The sequence below is a fragment of the Mesoplodon mirus genome, assembly GCF_964341445.2.
Source record: "Mesoplodon mirus genome assembly, chromosome: 12".
In the NCBI taxonomy this organism is placed as follows: Eukaryota; Metazoa; Chordata; class Mammalia; order Artiodactyla; family Ziphiidae; genus Mesoplodon; species Mesoplodon mirus.
Window position 1 is genome coordinate 44,284,396 of NC_138988.1, and position 19,271 is coordinate 44,303,666.

General features: G+C 39.5%; 2 protein-coding genes across 2 annotated transcripts in view; one reads left to right on the forward strand and one right to left on the reverse strand.

The window, feature by feature from the left end:
• ENTPD3 (ectonucleoside triphosphate diphosphohydrolase 3) overlaps window positions 1–2,975 on the forward strand; it is a 31,349-nt gene extending 28,374 nt beyond the window's left edge. The window contains exon 11 of the mRNA XM_082638502.1: window positions 2,674–2,975. Within this exon, the coding sequence (XP_082494628.1) occupies window positions 2,674–2,910 (237 nt within the window). The 3' untranslated portion in view covers window positions 2,911–2,975. The remainder of the gene's footprint in view (window positions 1–2,673) is intronic.
• The window catches only part of LOC309813350 (uncharacterized protein), a 439,697-nt gene that overhangs the window by 409,154 nt on the left and 11,272 nt on the right, over window positions 1–19,271 (reverse strand). The window lies entirely within an intron of this gene.

Sequence of the window (19,271 nt, forward strand, 5' to 3'; positions counted from 1 at the left end):
TATTGCTCTCCATTTTATACAAATGTCAGAGTGAGATCTATGCTTCAGAGAATAGGGATTAAATAAGCAGCATTAAATAAGAATTTGATCTTAGAATGAGTCTGAGGTCACTGTATTCACTCTCAAGTGTCCAGAATGGTCCAATGCTGGAATGACAGCTCTTACCAGGTGGCTATTTGGTGAGGGGCCTCTGTACCTTGCTTTCAGGACTCAGCCTTGTTGATATTTTCATCCAGCACTCTGTTCCCCAGATTCTGGGAGGGTTTTCTCATTTCAGGAATAGCAGATGTAAAGCCTGAAGTATGTCTGGAGTCAGTCTGTTCGATGTTAGCTTTGGCAATAATTAGATTAAAGCAAGCAATATCCAGCATTAGGCCTGTGACTGTTTACTTTTACATAGATAAAACTGAGTCATCTATAAAAATTAAGGATGTCTGGAGATGTTTAAGGACTGTTGGTGGCATGTACTCTCCAAGCTTTGTTTCTAATTAATCTAATTACCAGGAAAGTACATTATGAGAATGGGGAATGACTTTCCATTATATACCAATTTGGGGGGATACAGAATTCTAGGTTTCAAGTCCCTTTCCTTTATTTATAAAGAATTTAATACTCAGTCAAATTAGTATTCAAATGTGAGGGTATAAATAGACTTCAGAAGATTTGCCATGCAAAGATTTATATCCAAAATATTTTTGGAGGAAGTGATCAAATAAGAAGAGAAATAAATCCAGATGTATAAAAATATAGGAAGTAAGAATAAATGATGTTGTGGCTTAAAATTTATATTAAAAAAGAAAAAAGAAAACTAACACCAAAGAAAAGTAAAAGAGAAGAATCCATTTATAACAACCCAGAATTCTACTATAGCTAATATCCAATGTGATGGGGGTATGGTTGAGGGTCATAGGATACAGAGACATAAGAGTGGCCTAAAATGCTCATCTTGTAAAGTGGAACATATTTATATCCTTTTTAAGGCAATAAAGGAAAAAAATAAACATAGGGAAATAGCACATATTGAAAATTTAAAACTAAGGTATTAGAAAGCAGTCCAAATATATCAATAATCACAATAATCATAAACGGACTAAACCTACCAGTTAAAAGGCACTGTCAAATTGGACTTTTTAAAATGAAGTATATGTTGTTTATAAGAGAAACAGTCTTTAAGGACATGGAACGTTTTTTGGGTTTTTTAAAAATTTTATTGAAGTATAGTTGATATACAATGTGTTAATTTCTGCTGTACAGCAAAATGATTGTTATACATATATATATTCTCTTTCGTATTTGTTTCCATTATGGTGTATCACAGGATATTGAATATAGTTCCCTGTACTATACAGTAGGACCTTGTTGTTCATCCATCCTATATATAATAGTTTTCATCTGCTAATCCCAAACTCCCACTCCATCCCTCCCCCACCTCCCTCTCCCTTGGCAACCACAAATCTCTTCTCTATGTCTGTGAGTCTGTTTCTGTTTTGTTCATTTGCAAAGGACATGGAAAGCTTGAAAGTTAAAAAAAAATTTTTAACTATCAGGCAAATACTACACAAAAGAAAATTGGTGTAGCTTTTTAATATCTGACAAAATAGTCTAAGATAAAGAGCATCATTTGAGATAGAGAGGATAGAAGATTGCAAATTTGAAACATTTATACATCTAATAAAATAGCCAAAAAACATGTGAACAAAAATTGATGGAACTACCAGATGAAGCTGACGAAGTCTGCTTCCCGCTTAAACTGACCTTCTTTTCTTTTTTTTTATGTTTTTGTTTTTTTTTTTTGTGGTACGTGGGCCTCTCACTGTTGTGGCCTTTCCCGTTGTGGAGCACAGGCTCCGGACGCACAGGCTCAGCGGCCATGGCTCACGGGCCTAGCCACTCCACAGCATGTGGGATCTTCCCGGACCGGGGCACGAACCCGTGTCCCCTGCATTGGCAGGCGGACTCTCAACCACTGCGCCACCAGGGAAGCCCTATGTTTTTTTTGTTTGTTTGTTTGTTTTTGATACTTATTTGGCTCCACCAGGTCTTAATTGCGGCACACGGGACTTCACTGCTGTGTGCGGGATCTTAGTTGCACTGTGCGGGATCTTTAGTTACGACATGCGGGATCTTTTTTTGGTTTTGGCACGTGGGATCTTTTTTTTAGTTGTGGCACGCGGGCTCTCAGTTGCTGCATGCAGGATCTAGTCCCCTAACAAGGGACTGAACCTGGGCCGCCTGCATTCAGTGTGGAGCCTTAATTGCTGGACCACCAGGGAAGTCCCCTGACCATCTTTTCTTAGAAACTGGTCCTGGGTTCAGTAAAACATGCATCACCCTCTTTCTTTAGCTATAGACACTTCTGTACCCAATGACAGAAAAACTTTCACTGTTATTAACTGTGCCCTCTTCACGCTTGGCTGTGACGAGGCTGTGAGTATTAGTTCTTCTGGCTGTTTTCTCTGCAATGTAGGAGATTGGGCCCTCGAGCCTTTGTGGTCACAGTGACCTGGGTTCTAGCCCAGTCTCTGCAGTGTCTGAAATTAGGCAAGCCCTTTGACCTCCTTAGGCCACAGTTTCCTGGGGGTGTCTCAGGAGGGTGACCATGGTGTGCCCTGGGGATGTAATCCATGCCTCAAGCCCAGCCCTGAGAACTGAGCCGTCTCCTCTACTCCACAGGTGAGGAACAGCAGCATAACCTGGTCTCTTGGCTACATGCTCAGCCTGACCAACCAGATCCCAGCCGAAAGCCCCCTGATTCGCCTGCCCATCAAGCCGTCTGCCTTTATGGGCACCCTCGCCTTCTTCACAGCAGTGGCCTTGCTGTGTCTGACATATCTTGTGTACCTGTGTGTGTCATCCAGGAATCAGAAGCGCTCCCAGCATGCCTTGGACAACACAGTGGACTCTGAGTGAGCCTCACAATGTGGCTCCTGGAGCCTGAGGGCTGCCCATAACCAGCCTGGGGGGCACCAAACAATGCAAGCAAAATGTCCATCTTCAGGAAACACAGCTAAAGTCCAATGCCTGTGTGCCTCTCAGATACTGATTTATGCCAAAGCACCTCTTGGGGAGTCTCTCAACTGTTCTGTGTACGTTGCTCCGCCAGAGACCCCACCACCCACTAGCTGACCTATTGGGGAACAGAGGAGAGACAGGCCATCAAGGTCAGGCTCTTTCATCCAAGTGCCCCAGAGGAAGAGTAAGTTGAGAATATGACAGTTTAATGTTGAAGAATATGCCAGTTTAACATTGAAGAATTGACCTCAGGGCTCAGTTTGCATTTTCCCTCCTTCAAAAATGCTGTATTTCTCCCAGTGGGTTTGGAAGCTGGCAGGCGTCTAGTAAGCATCTGGCCCCGTCAGATATCTCATTTTATGGCTTCCTCTCATTGGTCCTTAACTAAGAGTTTCCTTAACAACCCCCAAAACATTGAGCTCCCTCAGACTGGGAGAACACTGTATCTGGGGGAAAAGCCTCCTTTACACCAAGGACAGTGGCCCCAGCCAAGCTTCTGTCATGTAGGCAGAACCTGAAGGACAGAGACACGCAGAATGTCTACCAGAAAACTACAGGCCGTTCCTGAAGTGGGATTCCCTCTCAGGGCTCTGGTCATTAGATCGCCACCTGTGTGTGGATCATCCTCCTTGCCTCCCCTTCCCATTGCTGTGTCCCCCTGTAAAACGTTTATTCCTAGCAAGGCTATCATATTCCAGATCATTCTACCTTTGCTAGGCTTTTGCTTACGGTTGGCTTTCCATCGTTAGCACCGTATGCATTTCACCCACCATTCCGACAGGTACACCTGATGCTGTCACAAGACATCCTCTTCTATGATTTGCTTACCAATTATCAGTACTTTCCTAGATGGTAGGCCTCTGCATAGTAGCCACAGTTCTTGACTTTGGGAAAAGAAAAGGAAGCTGTGGGGACATTTAACTCCAAAGTGGGATGGGAAATAACTCTAGCAAGTCCAATGGCTACAAATTAAAAATAAACATTCTTTCAGATTATAGTTTGTTCACTGAATACAGAATAAAAGACTCTTATTTTACTGTGACTTGCAGTGTGTGTGTTTGTTACCTTGCATATGGTACTCTTTCTCCTAAGAACCCAAGGTGGCATTTATGAAAGGAAGCTTTAAAAACTAAAAAAATTTTCTTAAGGAAACGTTCCTAGTGCATTAAGAAAGTCATGCATTAAGATGACATGATACTATACATAGAGAATCCTAAAGATGCTACCAGAAAACTACTAGAGCTAATCAATGAATTCGGTAAAGTAGCAGGATACAAAATTAATGCACAGAAATCTCTGGCATTCCTGTACACCAATGATGAAAAATCTGAAAGTGAAATCAAGAAAACACTCCCATTTACCATTGCAACAAAAAGAATAAAATATCTAGGAATAAACCTACCTAAGGAGACAAAAGACCTGTATGCAGAAAATTATAAGACACTGATGAAAGAAATTAAAGATGATAGAAATAGATGGAGAGATATACCATGTTCCTGAATTGGAAGAATCAATATTGTGAAAATGACTCTACTACCCAAAGCAATCTACAGATTCAATGCAATCCCTATCAAACTACCACTGGCATTTTTCACAGAACTAGAACAAAAAATTTCAAAATTTGTTTGGAAAAACAAAAGACCCCGAATAGCCAAAGCAATCTTGAGAACGAAAAACGGAGCTGGAGGAATCAGGCTCCCTGACTTCAGACTATACTACAAAGATACAGTAATCAAGACAGTGTGGTACTGGCACAAAAACAGAAAGATAGATCAATGGAACAGGATAGAAAGCCCAGAGATAAACCCACGCACATGTGGTCAACTTATCTTTGATAAAGGAGGCAGGAATGTACAGTGGAGAAAGGACAGCCTCTTCAATAAGTGGTGCTGGGAAAACTGGACAGGGACATGTAAAAGTATGAGATTAGATCATTCCCTAACACCATACACAAAAATAAGCTCAAAATGGATTAAAGACCTAAATGTAAGGCCAGAAACTACCAAACTCTTAGAGGAAAACATAGGCAGAACACTCTATGACACAAATCACAGCAAGATCCTTTTGGACCCACCTCCTAGAGAAATGGGAATAAAAACAAAGATAAACAAATGGGACCTAATCAAACTTCAAAGCTTTTGCACAGCAAAGGAAACCATAAACAAGACAAAAAGACAACCCTCAGAATGGGAGAAAATATTTGCAAGTGAAGCAACTGACAAAGGATTAATCTCCAAAATTTATAAACAGCTCATGCAGCTCAATAGCAAAAAAACAAACAACCCAATCCAAAAATGGGCAGAAGACTTAAATAGGCATTTCTTCAAAGAAGATATACAGACTGCCAACAAACACATGAAAGAATGCTCAACATCATTAATCATTAGAGAAATGTAAATCAAAACTACAATGAGATATCATCTCACACCAGTCAGAATGGCCATCATCAAAAAATCTAGAAACAATAAATGCTGGAGAGGGTGTGGAGAAAAGGGAACACTCTTGCACTGCTGGTGGGAATGTGAATTGGTACAGCCACTATGGAGAACAGTATGGAGGTTCCTTAAAAAACTAAAAATAGAAATACCATATGACCCAGCAATCCCACTACCAGGCATATACCCTGAGAAAACCATAATTCAAAAAGAGACATGTACCAAAATGTTCATTGCAGCTCTATTTACAATAGCCCGGAGATGGAAACAACATAAGTGTCCATCATCAGATGAATGGATAAAGAAGATGTGGCACATATATACAATGGAATATTATTCAGCCATAAAAAGAAACGAAACTGAGCTATTTGTAATGAGGTGGATAGACCTAGAGTCTGTCATACAGAGTGAAGTAAGAAAGAGAAAGACAAATACCGTATGCTAACACATATATATGGAATTTAAGAAAAAAAAATGTCATGAAGAACCTAGGGGTAAAACAGGAATAAAGACACAGACCTACTTGAGAATGGACTTGAGGATACGGGGAGGGGGAAGGGTAAGCTCTGACAAAGCGAGAGAGAGGCATGGACATATATACAGTACCAAATGTAAGGTAGATAGATAGTGGGAAGCAGCCGCATAGCACAGGGAGATCAGCTTGGTGCTTTGTGACCGCCTGGAGGGTGGGATAGGGAGGGTGGGAGGGAGGGAGATGCAAGAGGGAAGGGATGTGGGAACAGATGTATATGTATGACTGATTCACTTTGTTATAAAGCAGAAACTAATAATAAAAAAATAACTAAACTAAAAATAAAATAAATAAAAAAAGAAAGTCATGCATTAATATCACCTTTATTCCAGAGAGTTCAAAGTGCTTCACTTTAATAAATCTTTGTTTCCTTGAGATAACTGAGTCAAACATTTCTTTACTTTTTCTGACATTGCAAAGCTTCTGTGAGGCTACAACCTGCCACTCAGATCTTGATCCCCACCCAGAATGGCTGCTCCCATCCCAAAGTGCACCTTTGTTCATACAGTTCTTCCTACCTAGACTGTGGGTCATCCTCCCACCCATCCAAATAATCATTATTTCTAAAGGCCCAATCCTAGCTCTACTTCTTCCACAAAGCATTCCTTGCACACAAATGTGCTCGTGCACACACACACACGCACACACGCACACACAATGATCTATCTCTTGGACTACTTTTAAAAAACTAACTACATAAATTCTTATATTGTTGCTTATCTTTGTGTGTGCACATGGCTTATTCTAAAATACACAGTAGGCTACATAAGGGCAATTTATCACTCACACATTCATTCAACAGATATTTAAGAAATACCTACTATGGGCCTGAAACCTTGCCAAGTGTGATCTCAGATTTGGATAAGCACTATGACTGTATTATGTACTCAACATATTTGTTGATTGATGGTTCCATAAATGACTGAGGGGTGGGCAATAAGCTCTAGAGATATCAGATAAAATAGCATCCAAGTCACCAAGAGTTTGCAAATAAAAAGATATGTCTGTGCAGGAAAGAGGGTCAAAGCTCCATGAAGACGAGTTGTAGTCAACATTTCTAGCCGATTTGGGAATTTGGAATGAACTGATGAAGTATTTTGAGTTTTCTGACATATACCAAAGAATTATTTTCAGACAGACCATCTCAAAATCTGCAGGCTAAGTAATGTATCTGGTACTACTGTGGTAGGCAAAAGTCTAAGATGGTCCCCATCACCTTCACCCTCTGGTGTTACTCCTGAGATTACATCATTACATGGCACAAGGGAAGTGCAGATATTAATGAGTTGACCTTAAAATGGAGAGATTATCCAGGTAGGCCTAATTGTATCACATGAGCTCTTTAAAGGCAGAGTATTTTCTCCAGAAAAGGAAGTCATATTCAAAGCATGAGGAGGATTTGACTATTGCTAACTTGAAGATGAAGAAAGGTAGGTAGAAAGGGCCTGAGAGCAGCCCCTAGGAACGAAGAGCAACCCCTGGCTGACAGCCAGCAAGGAAGAGGGACCTCAGTCCTACAACTGCAAAGAACAGGGTTCAGTCAACAACCTAAATGAACTTGGAAGCAGGTCTCCCCAGAGCCTCCAAATAAGAGATTGACCCAGTTGACATGTTCATTTCAGCCTGTGAGCCCCTAAGCAGAGAACCCACCCATACTTCTGAACTCCAGAGTTGCAAGGTCAGAAATGGGTGCTGTTGTAGGCCACTAAGTTTGTGGCCACTTGTAACACAGCCATAGAAAATTAATAAAACTACAGAACTCCAAGCCCCAAGGCTCCAAACAGAGCAAGTGCTTACGTTTGAAATATGTAGAAATGATAAAGTGATTAGGTGTCACAAATTGTGCCTATTCCTTACAATAACCATGCAAGAAAAACATGGGCTCAGAGGTAAAATAACATGCCAGCATCACCAGCTGGAAGCATTTTTGGAGATGGAGATTGTGAGTTCAGATTCTAGTTAAGTCTAAAATGCATTATGTCCATCATATTTCCTTTCACAGACAAAGACAGTATCGTGGCACTTAGGAGTTCGACTTTAGAATTTTGTAGTCCAACATACCAATTCACATACAATTGCATGATTTATGACAGAGATGTCACATCACAGCACTAGTGAAAACTGTGGGACAATTGGATTTCCATATGGAGAAAAAAGGAAATTCAACCCCTTCCTCTTACATTTTCAAAAATCATTCCCAGGTAGTAAGCATGAAAGATAAACCTACAAAGGTTTTAGGATAGAATGGCAGAAAAAAATTTAAGATCTTGAATAAGGGAAGGGTTTCTCAAACACTACATAAAAAGCATTAACCATAAGAGAATACTGGGTATGGTTGATTACATTAGATTAAGAACTTCTGTTCATCAAAAAACACCATTAAAAGAGTAAAAAGACAAGCCATAGAGTGGAAGAAGGTATTTGCAACATATATAATGGATAAAGGACCAAATTGTACGAAGAACTATAAATCAGTGAGAAGAAGGCAGAGATGATCCAGTTTTTCTCAGTGGGAAAAAGGCTTGAAAAGACATTTTACAAAAGAAGAAATCTAAATGTCCAATAAATATAAAAAGGTGCTCAATCTCATTAAATAGATAAGGGCAATGCAAATTAAAACTATAACAAGATAGCACAATAAACCCATTAGTCTGGCAAAATATAAAAGCCTGACAATACCAAGTGCTAGTGAAAGTATAGAAAAATGGAACTCTCTTACAGCAGGTGGGAATGTAAGTTAGTGCAACCACTCTGGGAACCTGTGCTATTGTCTAATAATGTTGAAGATATTCATACCAGATAGCCCAGAAATTCCAGGCCAAGGTATATATCTTTGAGATGTGTGTTCTAATGTACATTAGGATACATGCCTAAGAATGTACTTACCAGCAACCAAGATGCCCATTCCATAAAATGGAAGAATAAATAGTAATATATTTGTATTAGAAAATACCATACAGCATAAAAACGAAAGAACTACAAATATATGCTTAATGTGGATGGATCTTAGAAACATAATGTTGAGGTTAAAAAGCAAGTCATAAAGTAGGTAGGTAGATAGATAGAATAATTCCATTTATATAAAGTTCAAAAACAGATAAAACTAAATAAAGAAGGTAAACTCTAAGGAAAAGCAAGGAAATTATTACTCTTAAATTTGGGGGAAGATAGGGGCTGTGTTTGGAAAGAGATAAACAGATGTCTTACTCGGCTAGGGCTATTATAATAAACTACCATAGACTGGGTTGCTTAAACAACAGAAATTTATTTTCTCACTGTGCTGGAAGCTGGGAAGTCCAGGATCAAGGTGCTGGCCAATTCAGGTCCTGGTGAGAGCTCTCTGGTTTGTATACAGCTACCTTCTCGCTGACCTTTTTCCTCTTTGCTTATGCAGAAAGGGAGAGTGAGCGCTCTCTTTTTATAAGGGCACTAATCCCGTCATGATCAGTGGACCCCCCTTATAACCTCATCTAACCCTAATTACCTCCCAAAGGCCCCATACCCAAACACTACCACATTAGGGGTATGCTTTCAGCATATGAATATTGGCGGCACACAACCATTCAGTCCATAACAACAAGACTTCCAGGGTGACAGTGATGTTCTATAACTGGGTATAGTTACAGGTGTTCTCTTTTTTCAACCATTCATACACTTTCTGTATGTCCTATATGGCATTTACAAATAAAATATAGATCTGGGGTAACTCAAGGATTTGCTACTTGCTACCTCTATGATCTTCACAAAGTCTTTCAATCTCTTTGACCCTTAGATTTCTTCATGTATAATGGGGATAATAGGTACCTCATGGTAAATTTTTTTAAAAGAGAAAATTTAGCACTCAGCTAGTACCTGCACAGAGTATAGCCAATGAATAAAAGTATAAAAAGTATTTCCTTCACCCATTTATTTATTCACTCATCATACATTTACCAAAAGTGTATCATGTGCTAAGTAAGCCCTGGGCTGGGAGATTAAGGCTGGGAGAGAAATGATACAAGTTACTTTCCTCTTGAAACATGAGACACTACCACCCCCTGCTGGAGCCATGGAGAAAATCCTTCCTGGTTGTGCACTTTTTTCCCCTCCATAACTAAAATGCTGAAAAAAACTCATAGTTCAAAAACATTTTCAGGGACTTCCCTGGTGGTCCAGTGGTTAAGACTCTGTGCTTCCACTGCAGGGAGCACAGGTTCGATTTCTGGCCAGGGAACTAAGATCCCACATGCCATGTGGCGTGGCCAAAAAAAAGTTCTTTTTAAATTTTATAAAATAATGAGAATTCAAAATTTAAACATTTGATATTATCAATGAACTGCCGTTAATTTTTGTTTAGGTAAGATAATGGTATTGTGGATTTTTTTCAAGAATCCTTACTGTTTAGAAACTTGCTAAACTATTTCAGATGAAATGATGTATGTGCAGCATAGCAGTCAGGATTTAATCTGAGAAATAGACCCAATAGGAGATACATTGATACATATAATTTCAATTTCATAAGAAATTGTTTTTGCAAGAAATTGGATTATGTGATTGCTGGGGCTAGTGAGGCAAGTATGAAACTCACAGGGCAGCCTCACCTAGATTACGTAGGATAATCTCCCTTACTTAAAAATGACTGATTATGGTTTTAATCACATTAGATTAATGAATAATGGAGGACTGTAGCTTAGCCAAGGTGACACATAAAATTGACCATCACAGCTGTGAATTGATTCAAAATAACATGGAAGGGAGAATGCAGATGGGACAAGACTAGTCCATGGTTTGATGGTCCTTGAGGCTGGGGTGATGGGTACATGGAGGTTTGCTATAGTTTCTGTCTGCTTTGTGTATTTCACAATTTTATACAATAAGAGGGTTTTAAAATATACTTTAAAAGCACTCAGAAACTCTCTGCTTTATATTTGATATCTTTCTTTCTGGATCTTTTTCTCTATACATTTTCACATAGTTAAGATCATGCTTAACTATGAGTTACATCTTTATATCTACTTCTTTCATAGCATTATACAATTAGCACTTTCACATCTCATTAAAAATTCTGGGCTTCCCTGGTGGCGCAGTGGTTGAGAGTCCGCCTGCCGATGCAGGGGACACGGGTTCATGCCCCGGTCCGGGAAGATCCCACATGCCGCGGAGCGGCTGCGCCCTTGAGCCATGGCCGCTGAGCCTGCGCGTCCGGAGCCTGTGCTCCGCAATGGGAGAGGCCACAACAGTGAGAGGCCCGCGTACCACAGAAAAAAATAAAAATAAAAAAAAATAAAAAATAAAAATTCTTCCCAAATATCAAATAAAATGATTAATAACTCAGGCTCTGACATCACACAAACCTGGTTTGAATCCCAGTTCTGCTGTTTGTTGCTGAGTGACCTTGGTCTAAACTTCTTAGGCTCTCTATTCCTCAGTTTCTTTTAATATATTCATTCATTTAGCTAATATTGTGAGCGTCCTGTGAGCCAGATCCTGTTCTTGGTGCTGTGGCTACACTAATAAACAAAATAGACAAAGTCCTTGCCATCATGAACTGACATCTGTGGAGGAAACTGACACTAAGAAACTAAATACATATTGTATAGGGAGGGGGTCACAACTAATCCAGAGAAAAATGAAGCATAGTAAAGGGGATAGGGAGTGCAGGGATTGCTACTTCATACAAATAAGTCAGCAAAGTCTTTTCTGATAAGGTGACATTTGAACAAAGACTTGAAGAAAGTGAAGGTGTCAGCCATTTGAATATTTGTTAGAAGAGCATTCTAAGGAAAGGAAACGGCATATGCAAAGGCCCTGAGGTAGGAGCACAAGGTACAGAGAGGAGGCTAAAGTGATTGGAGCCGAATGAAAAACTAGAAGATGTGGGAAATGAGGTCAGAGAGTTAGCAGGAAGTAGACAGTGCAAGATAGAGTCATTAGGGGGTTTTGAACAAAGGAGGGACATCTATCTGGCTTCTGGTTTAGAGGGTTTACTCTCTAGCTGCAGTGACAAAAATAAAGTGAAAGGGGCAAGGGCAGAAACAAGAAAACCAATTGGTAGCCTATTAGAATCACCCAGACAAAAGATGATGGTAGTATAGACCAGGGTGGTAATGCTAGAGGCTTTGAGCAACCGTTAGATCCTGCATGTATTTGAAAATAGAGCCCACAAGATTTGCTGATGTGTGTATGTGGGGTGAGAGAGGGGAGGAGTCTAGGATTATTCTAAAATTTTTGCCTGAGCAACTGGAAATATGCGGTTGCCATTAACTGAGCAGTGAATGCAGCAAAGGGAGAGAGTTTAATAAGGAGGAGGTTAGGATCCAGACTGCTTTTAAAAAGTCTGCTTCTCAGCCGCATAGCACAGGGAGATCAGCTCGGTGCTTTGTGACCGCCTGGAGGGGTGGGATAGGGAGGGTGGGAGGGAGACGCAAAAGGGAGGGGATATGGGAACATATGTATATGTATAACTGATTAAATTTGTTATAAAGCAAAAAAAAAAAAAAAGTCTGCTTCTACCAACACAAATCCATAAGCATGGAAGAACAGGAGAGAAGAAAATGGCAACAACATATTTGACACATAAAAAGCTGATGGACCAGGGTTAATGGGTTAGCAAACCAAGAAAGCCTAATCCTAAATCAATGAGGAAATTGAGAATCAACCATTTTAAACAGCAGCATCTTCAGAAAGCTCAGGAGTTCATGGTATCATGTACAGCTGGAAGCTGGGTTGGTGGGTATAAAATAAGGATGATCAAAAGATTAAAGATTAAAACAGTTTAAAGTTGTTTAAGAATTAGTAGCTCCCTAATCCCTTCTCCCACTCTTTGCTAATGGATGACTACCTCTCCCTAACTCAGGAAGAGGACTGGAAAGCACAAGTTACAGTTGAGGTTGGAGGTGTCATACCTAAAACAGCAGGATTTAGAGAACCAGAGCATATTCAGTGTTTAGACCTCAAGCCCACTAACCCCATCAACCCTCAGGTTCTGGCTAACTCTCCCTCCAAACAGGCCTTTAGAAGAGTTTTCTATTATGGGGAACCTAAACAGCCCAGGAGAAAGGACAAAATGTGCTGACATTTGGAGTTCCACAGTCAGGTCATCCGATAGTGAAGCTTGAGTCAACAACTCAGAACTTACATCACCTTTTTATCCTACCCACGCTTAAAAATGAGATGATAAACAAGGATTGCCAAGTATCTAAGCAGAGCCTTATTTTACTTTTACTGGAGTGTCAGGAAAAAATACAATTAGCTATTTGGGTTCTATCACACAACTTTACCCAGAGTCTGTCTGTCTGTTGTTATTCTTACCACCCCTCTACCTTTTGTCCTTTGCCCTATTCTTTCCTTAAAAAAAAAAAAAAAAGTTATATTCCAAGAGGCCCCTGGTTTTGTTCCTTTGTTTTTGTCTGCCTAAAACTCACCTCTGAATCATCTTAGAACTTGATCTTTCTTCAGGGGGAAAGTAACATTGCTTTTCTCTGGATTTCAGAACCATGGTCAGGGATAAAAACACACCCCATGGGGTGATGTGGGCTCCATCAAGCACTCCTGATGGGATGTAAATTGGTGTCAACATTCTGGAAAATTATTGGTAATATGCTGCAAGATTTTTTTTTTTTTTTTTTTTTTGCAGTACGCAGGCCTCTCACTGCTGTGGCCTCTCCCGTTGCGAAGCACAGGCTCCGGACACGCAGGCTCAGCGTCCATGGCTCACGGGCCTAGACACTCCGCAGCATCTGGGATCTTCCCGGACCGAGACACGAACCCCTGTCCCCTGGATCGGCAGGCGGACTCTCAACCACTGCGCCACCAGGGAAGCCCCAAGCTGCAAGATTTTAAATGAGCAACCCAACAATTTCTAACTTCTAGAAATTTATACTAAGGAAATTTTTTAATGTGAACATTATTATTAGTGATACATACTAAAGTGTTTATGGATATATTGATACAATGTCTAAAGCTTGCTTCAAAATAATATTTTGCAGGTATGTATACATTTTCTCATATGGAAGCCACTAAGTACATAGTCCCATTTAAATGTGCTATAAATGTATAACACACTGGATTTTTTAAAAAATATTTATTTATTTGGTTGCACTGGGTCTTAGTTGTGGCACGCAGGACCTTCACTGCCACGCACAGCATCTTTGTTGTAGCATGCAGGATCTAGTTCCCTGACCGGAGATTGAACCCTGGCCCCCTGCATTGGGAGCGGAGAGTCTTAACCACTGGACCACCAGGGAAGTCCCTACATACTAGATTTTGAAGACTTGATACCAAAAAGAAAAGGTAAAATATGTCATTAATAACTTGCATACTGGTTATATATTGAAATAATATTTTGGATATATTGGAAAAATAAAATATATCATTAAAATTAATTTCACTTATTTCTTTTCTTTTTCAAATGTAGCTACTAGAAAATTTTAAATCACATTTAAGTAACATTTTTAATTATAACTGTGGCTTGTGTTTGTGGTTTACATTATGTTTCTATTGGACAGCACTGGTATAAAATCTATATACAGTCAGCTCTCCATATCTGCAGGTTCCAACATCCTGCGGATTTCACCAATCTCAGATCAAAAATATTCAGGAAAAACAAAATTCCAGAAAGTTCCAAAAAGCAAACTTGAATTTGACATGTGCTATTAATGATTTACATAGAACAGTTGACCCTTCAACAACCCTAGAGTTAGGAGTGCCAACCCTCCGAACAGTGGAAAATCTGAGTACTGTATAACTTAGAGTTGGCCCTCCACATCCATGATTATTGCATATTTGACGTCCCCAGCTATGGATTCAACCAACTGTGAATCGTGCGGTACTGTAGTATTTACTATTGAAAAATATTCAAATATAAGTATACCCCTGCAGTTCAAACTCATGTTGTTCAAGGGTCAAATGTATTTACAACCGTTTACATAGCATTTACATTGTGTTAGGTATTATAAGTAATCTAGGGATACTTTAAAGTATACATACAGGAAGATGTACGTAAGTTATATGCAAATCTACATCATTTTTTAAAAGGTACTTGAACCTTTGCAGATTTTGGTATCTGTGGAGGTCCTGGAACCAATCCCCCATGGATACCAAGGGATGACTGTATACTATCAATAAAACAAAACTTTCCATTAAACATGAACATGTTTGGATGACTGACCATAAAGGGGTAATTATTGAAACTAGGTGATGGGTACACAGGAGTTCATTATATCATTTTCTATACTTTTGTATATGATTGAAGTTTTCCATAATAAAAGTTTTAAAATATATGAATAAAGCTGTTTTCAAAAAGGTGTTCATTCCTGTTTATAGTAAAAACTGAGGAAAAAAGGCCCAGTGCTGATAATAGAGGACAGAGGACTGGTTAAGTTAATTATGTTCATCTATGTGCTGTATGCAGTCACTAAATAGTAAAATAAAAGTAACATCTAACATTTGAAGTCTAATTATATTCCTGGCTCTGTGCTAATATTCACAACAGCTATATGAGGTTGATAAAGTTTGTATCCTCTGACCTCTCCCATTGACTCCAGACTTATTTATCTAATAGCCTGCCAATTGACATCTATTAGCTGGAATATAAGGATAAAGAACAAAACAAATTAACAGGAGAAAGTGAATTGAAAGAAATAGAAACTATGCATGGAACAGAAAATTTTAAACAAAAAAGGAAATTCTGATTAATATCCTCAGAGAAATAAAAGATATTGCTTCTATGAAACAGCAAAATTTTTTTCAAAATATGCATTTATTGTGACTTCCCTGGTGGCACAGTGGTTAAGAATGTGCCTGTCAATGCAGGGGACATGGGTTTGAGCCCTGGTCCGGGAAGAGTCCACATGCCATGGAGCAACTAAGCCCGTGTGCCACAACTACTGAGCCTGCACTCTAGAGCCTGCGAGCCACAACCACTGAGCCCATGCATCACAACTATTGAAGCCTGTGTACCTAGAGCCCATGCTCCGCAACAAGAGAAGCCACTGCAATGAGAAGCCCGTGCACCACAACAAAGAGTAGACCCGGCTCGCCACAACTAGAGAAAGCCTGCGCACAGCAACGAAGGCCCAATGCAGCCAAAAGTAAATAAATAAAATAAATAAATTTTAAATAAATGTATTTATTTACTGACTTGGCTGCATCAGATCTTCATTGCGGCATGAGGGAATCTTTTGTTGCAGTGTGCGGGCTCCAGAGCGCTTGGGCTCTCTAGTTGTGGCACGCGGGCTCAGTAGTTGCAGCACGCACGGGCTTAGTTGCCCTGCGGCATGTGGGATCTTAGTTCCCCGACCAGGGATCAAACCCACATCCCCTGCACTGGAAGGGGGATTCTTAACTACTGGATCACCAGGAAGTCCTGTGACAAATTTTTTTAAAAGGTAGGTGGGATTCAGAAGAAATAACTCTTGAAAATTAAAAACCTGATAGCAGACATTAAAAGCTAACTGGAAGGGTTGGAAGATAACATTGAGGCAGACCCTCGAAAGTAGAGAAAAGATAAAGGAATGGTCTCACACCAGCCAGAATGGCCATCATTAAAAACTCCTCAAATAACAAATGCTGGAGAGGACATGGAGAAAAGGAAACCCTCCTACACTGTTGGCGAGAAGGTAAGTGGGTACAGCTATTATGGAAAACAGTATGGAGGTTCCTCAGAAAACCAAAAATAGAATTACCGTATGATCCAGCAATCCCTCTCCTGGGCACATATCTAGACAAAACTCTAATCCAAAAAGATACATGCACTCCTATGTTCATAGAGGCACTATTCACAATAGCCAAGACATGAAAACAACCTAAATGTCCACTGACAGAAGAACGAATAGAAAAAATGGTGGAAATAACTGCCAAGGAACAGAATAAAGAAAAAAGAATGAAAAGAATTGAAGACAATCTCAGAGACCTCTGGGACAACACTAAACACACCAACATTCGAATTATAGGGGGTCCCAGAGAAGAAGAGAAAAAGAAAGGGTCTAAGAAAATATTTGAAGAGATTATAGTCAAAAACTGCCCTAACATAAGAAAGGAAATAGGGCCTCCCTGGTGGCGCAGTGGTTGAGAGTCCGCCTGCCGATACGGGGGATACGGGTTCGTGCCCCGGTCTGGGAGGATCCCATATGCCGCGGAGCGGCTGGGCCCGTGAGCCATGGCCGCTGAGCCTGCGCATCCGGAGCCTGTGCTCCGCAACGGGAGAGGCCACAACAGTGAGAGGCCCGCGTACGGAAAAAAAAAAAAAAAAAAAAAAAAAGAAAGGAAATAGTTACCCAAGTCCAGGAAGCACAGAGAGTCCCATACAGGACGAACCCCAGGAAAAACACACCAAGACATATATTAATCAAACTACCAAAAATTAACTTCAAAGAAAAAATATTAAAAGCAGCAAAGGAAAACAAAAATAACATACAAAGGAATCCCCATAAGATTATCAGCTGATTTTTCATCAGAAACTCTGCAGGCCAGAAGGGAGTGGCAGGATATACTTAATGTGATGAAAGAGAAAAACCAACAACCAAGATTACTCTACCCAGCAAGGATCTCATTCAGATTCGATGGAGAAGTCAAAAGGTTTTCAGACAAGCAAAAGCTAACAGAATTCAGCACCACCAAACCAGCTTTACAACAAATGCTTAAGAAACTTCTCTAGGCGGGAAACACAAGAGAAGAAAAAGACCCACAAAAACAAACCCAAAGCAATTAAGAAAATGGTAATAGGAACATACATATCGATAAACACCTTGAATGTAAATGGATTAAATGCCCCAACCAAAAGACACACACTAGCTGAATGGATACAAAAACACGACCCATATATATGCCGTCTACAAGAGACCCACTTCAGACCTAGGAACACATATAGACTGAAAGTGAAGGGATGGAAAAAGATATTCCATGAAAATGGAAATCAAAAGAAAGCTGGAGTAGCAATACTCATATCAGATGAAATAGACTTTAAAGACTGTTACAAGAGATAAGGAAGGACACTACATAATGATCAAGGGAATCAATCCAAGAAGAAGATATAACAGTTATAAATGTTTATGCACCCAACATAGGAGCACCTCAATATGTAAGGCAAATGCTAACAACCATGAAAGGAGAAATCGACAGTAACACAATAATGGTAGGCGACTTTAACACCCCACTCACACCAATGGACAGATCATCCAAACAGAAAAAAATTAAGGAAACACAAGCTTTAAATGACACAATAGACCAGATAGATCTAATTGATATTTATAGAACATTCCACCCAAAAGTGGCAGAATACACTTTCTTCTCGAGGGCACATGGAACATTCTCCAGGATAGATCACATTCTGGGTCACAAATAAAGCCTCAGAAAATTGAAATTGTATCAAGCATCTTTTCTGACCACAACATTATGAGATTGGAAATCAATTACAGGAAAAAAAACTGTAAAAAACACAAATACCTGGGGGCTAAACAGTGCACTACTAAATAACCAGATCACTGAAGAAATCAAAGAAGAAATTAAAAAATACATAGAAACAAATGACAATGAAAACACGACAACCCCAAACCTATGGGATGCAGCAAAAGCAGTTCTAAGAGGAAAGTTTATGGCAATACAATCTCACCTCAAGAAACAAGAAAAATCTCAAATAAACAATCTAACCCTACACTTAAAACCACTAGAGAAAGAAGAACAAAGAAAACCCAAAGTCAGTAGAAGGAAAGAAATCATAAAGATCAGAGCAGAAATAAATGAAATAGAAACGAAGAAAACAATAGCAAAGATCAATAAAACTAAAAGCTGGTTCTTTGAGAAGATAAACAAAATCGATAAACCCTTAGCCAGACTCATCAAGAAAAAGAGGGAGAGAATGAAAATCAATGAACTTAGAAATGAAAAAAGAGAAATCACAACTGACACTGCAGAAATACAAAGGATTACATGAGACTACTACAAACAAGTATATGCCAATAAAATGCACAACCATGGAGAAATGGACAAATTCTTGGAAAGGTACAATTTTCCAAGACTGAACCAAGAAGAATTAGAAAATATAAACAGATCTATCACAAGTAATGAAATTGAAACTGTCATTTAAAATCTTCCAACAAACAAAAGTCCAGGACCAGATGGCTTCACAGGCAAATTCTATCAAACATTTAGAGAAGAACTAATACCAATCCTTCTCAAACTCTTCAAAAAATTGCAGAGGGAGAAACACTCCCAAATTCATTCTACGAAGCCACAATCACCCTGATACCCAAACCAGAAAAAGATATCACAAAAAAAGAAAACTATAGACCAACATCACTGATGAACATAGATGC